The sequence below is a fragment of the Amphimedon queenslandica genome, unplaced genomic scaffold (genome assembly GCF_000090795.2).
Source record: "Amphimedon queenslandica unplaced genomic scaffold, v1.1 AMPQUscaffold_11068, whole genome shotgun sequence".
Lineage (NCBI taxonomy): Eukaryota > Metazoa > Porifera > Demospongiae > Haplosclerida > Niphatidae > Amphimedon > Amphimedon queenslandica.
The window spans coordinates 760-2,426 of record NW_003548687.1 but is presented as its reverse complement, the minus strand read 5'-3'; the positions used below and the strand labels follow the sequence as shown (position 1 = coordinate 2,426).

The 1,667-nt window shown below is 35.6% G+C and overlaps 1 protein-coding gene across 1 annotated transcript in view; it reads left to right on the top strand.

Annotated features, from left to right (window-relative positions):
- LOC109589644 (RING finger protein nhl-1-like) overlaps positions 1–289 on the top strand; it is a gene marked incomplete at its 5' end in the record, with an annotated part of 5,884 nt that extends 5,595 nt beyond the window's left edge. The window contains one exon of the mRNA XM_020005702.1: positions 6–289. Within this exon, the coding sequence (XP_019861261.1) occupies positions 6–289 (284 nt within the window). The remainder of the gene's footprint in view (positions 1–5) is intronic.
- Positions 290–1,667: the final 1,378 nt, after the last annotated feature.

Below are 1,667 nucleotides of genomic sequence, written 5' to 3'. Positions count from 1 at the left end.
TTCAGATGGAAAGTTTGTGGGTCAGTTTGGTAATAAAAGATTTGGCCCTGGACAGCTTAATGGTCCAATGGGTATAACAACAGACACTGCAGCTACTGGTCTAGTGTATGTTAGTGAATGGGGGAATCATCGTATCTCAGTCTTCACTAGTGATGGTAATTTCGTGAATAAATTTGGAAGCATGGGCCGTAATGTTAATCAGTTTGATACTCCTTATGGATTGGCGTTCAATGAAGATGGGACCTTGTACGTTTGTGATTTTAATAACAAGCGACTTGTTGTTTATTAGATTGTTTTTTAGAATTAAAATTAAAATATTATTATCTTTTTTAATGTAGATTTTAATTTAATAATAATTAAGATTAATTTGTATCTTAAATTATTATCATTATTATTACAATTAAACAAACAACACTTTAACAGTGGAAAGTATACATAAATTTTAATATTTACACAGTTGCATGTACATGTAGTGTACATACATGTAAAGTAATGGGTGTGATTGAAAGCAACATGTACATGTGCACTTGTAAATGTAAAGCAGTGTATTTTGCTGTACAAGTTTTGCTTTCTCAAGCTTGTTCCTAAAAACATAAAAAATATAAAATGCAACGTGGAATTAAAATTTGACCAAATTTGTGTCAGATCACCCACGCATTAGAGTAATTGCAGTACTATAAAATACTGTATAGCGGGAAATTTTTGAGGATAACAAATTTCATGAATTTTGCGGATTTTTTCATGATTCACGAATTTAAATACCTTAAAAATCAATTTAATACGCTACAAGATGGCAGATTAGTGGAAATTTGCGAAAATTAATTCTCCAAACTTCCGGATATGGGTCATTTGTGAAATTTATTATCCTCGAAAAAACCCGCTATACGGTACATACACATGTACATAATGTTTTTATGTACATGTTCATGTAGACTAGTCAGTACTATACACATGAGTGTACACTATCAAAACTTATGAATATCCTTAAAGGACATCAGTAAGGTCATCAGGGCTATCCTTGTTTGCTTGTTCTGCTGCTGCTCTGCTGCTGCTGATCTTGTTCTATCTTCATCACTGTATTTCTTTCTTTTTTTGCTCTGTGCGACTCTTGATTTTCTTGTAATGGCTACCACCAAACCACCTTCATCTTCTTCTCCTGTTCTCAGGCTCAAAATGGAGGAACAGCTCACCTGTCCTGTGTGTCTTGATGACTATACCAACCCTAAGATCCTACCCTGCCATCACTCATTCTGTCAGCACTGTTTGGAGGGATTACCTCTGGATAAGAAGAATCAGACCTATTACCTCTCTTGTCCTACTTGTCGTCAACGTGCAGAGCTACCAGATAAAGGAGTTGGAGCCTTTCCTGTAGCATTCCACCTCAACAATCTCAGAGAGATGCAAGGTTTACTAAACAACAGGTCGTCAACAGTGCCTGCATTTAATCCTCCAGAAGTCACATGTGATGATCATGGTAAGCCTTTGGAGCTATTCTGTGAAACATGTGATACAGCAACCTGTATTACCTGCCAATTTGGTGATCACAAACATCATAAATATGAATTGATTACTGAAAAGTATGATAAACACTGTCAAAAAATAAGAGAATGTTTATTACCAGTTGAGGGAAAGAAGGAAGCACTCAAGAAGGTCCTGTCTGCTCTAGC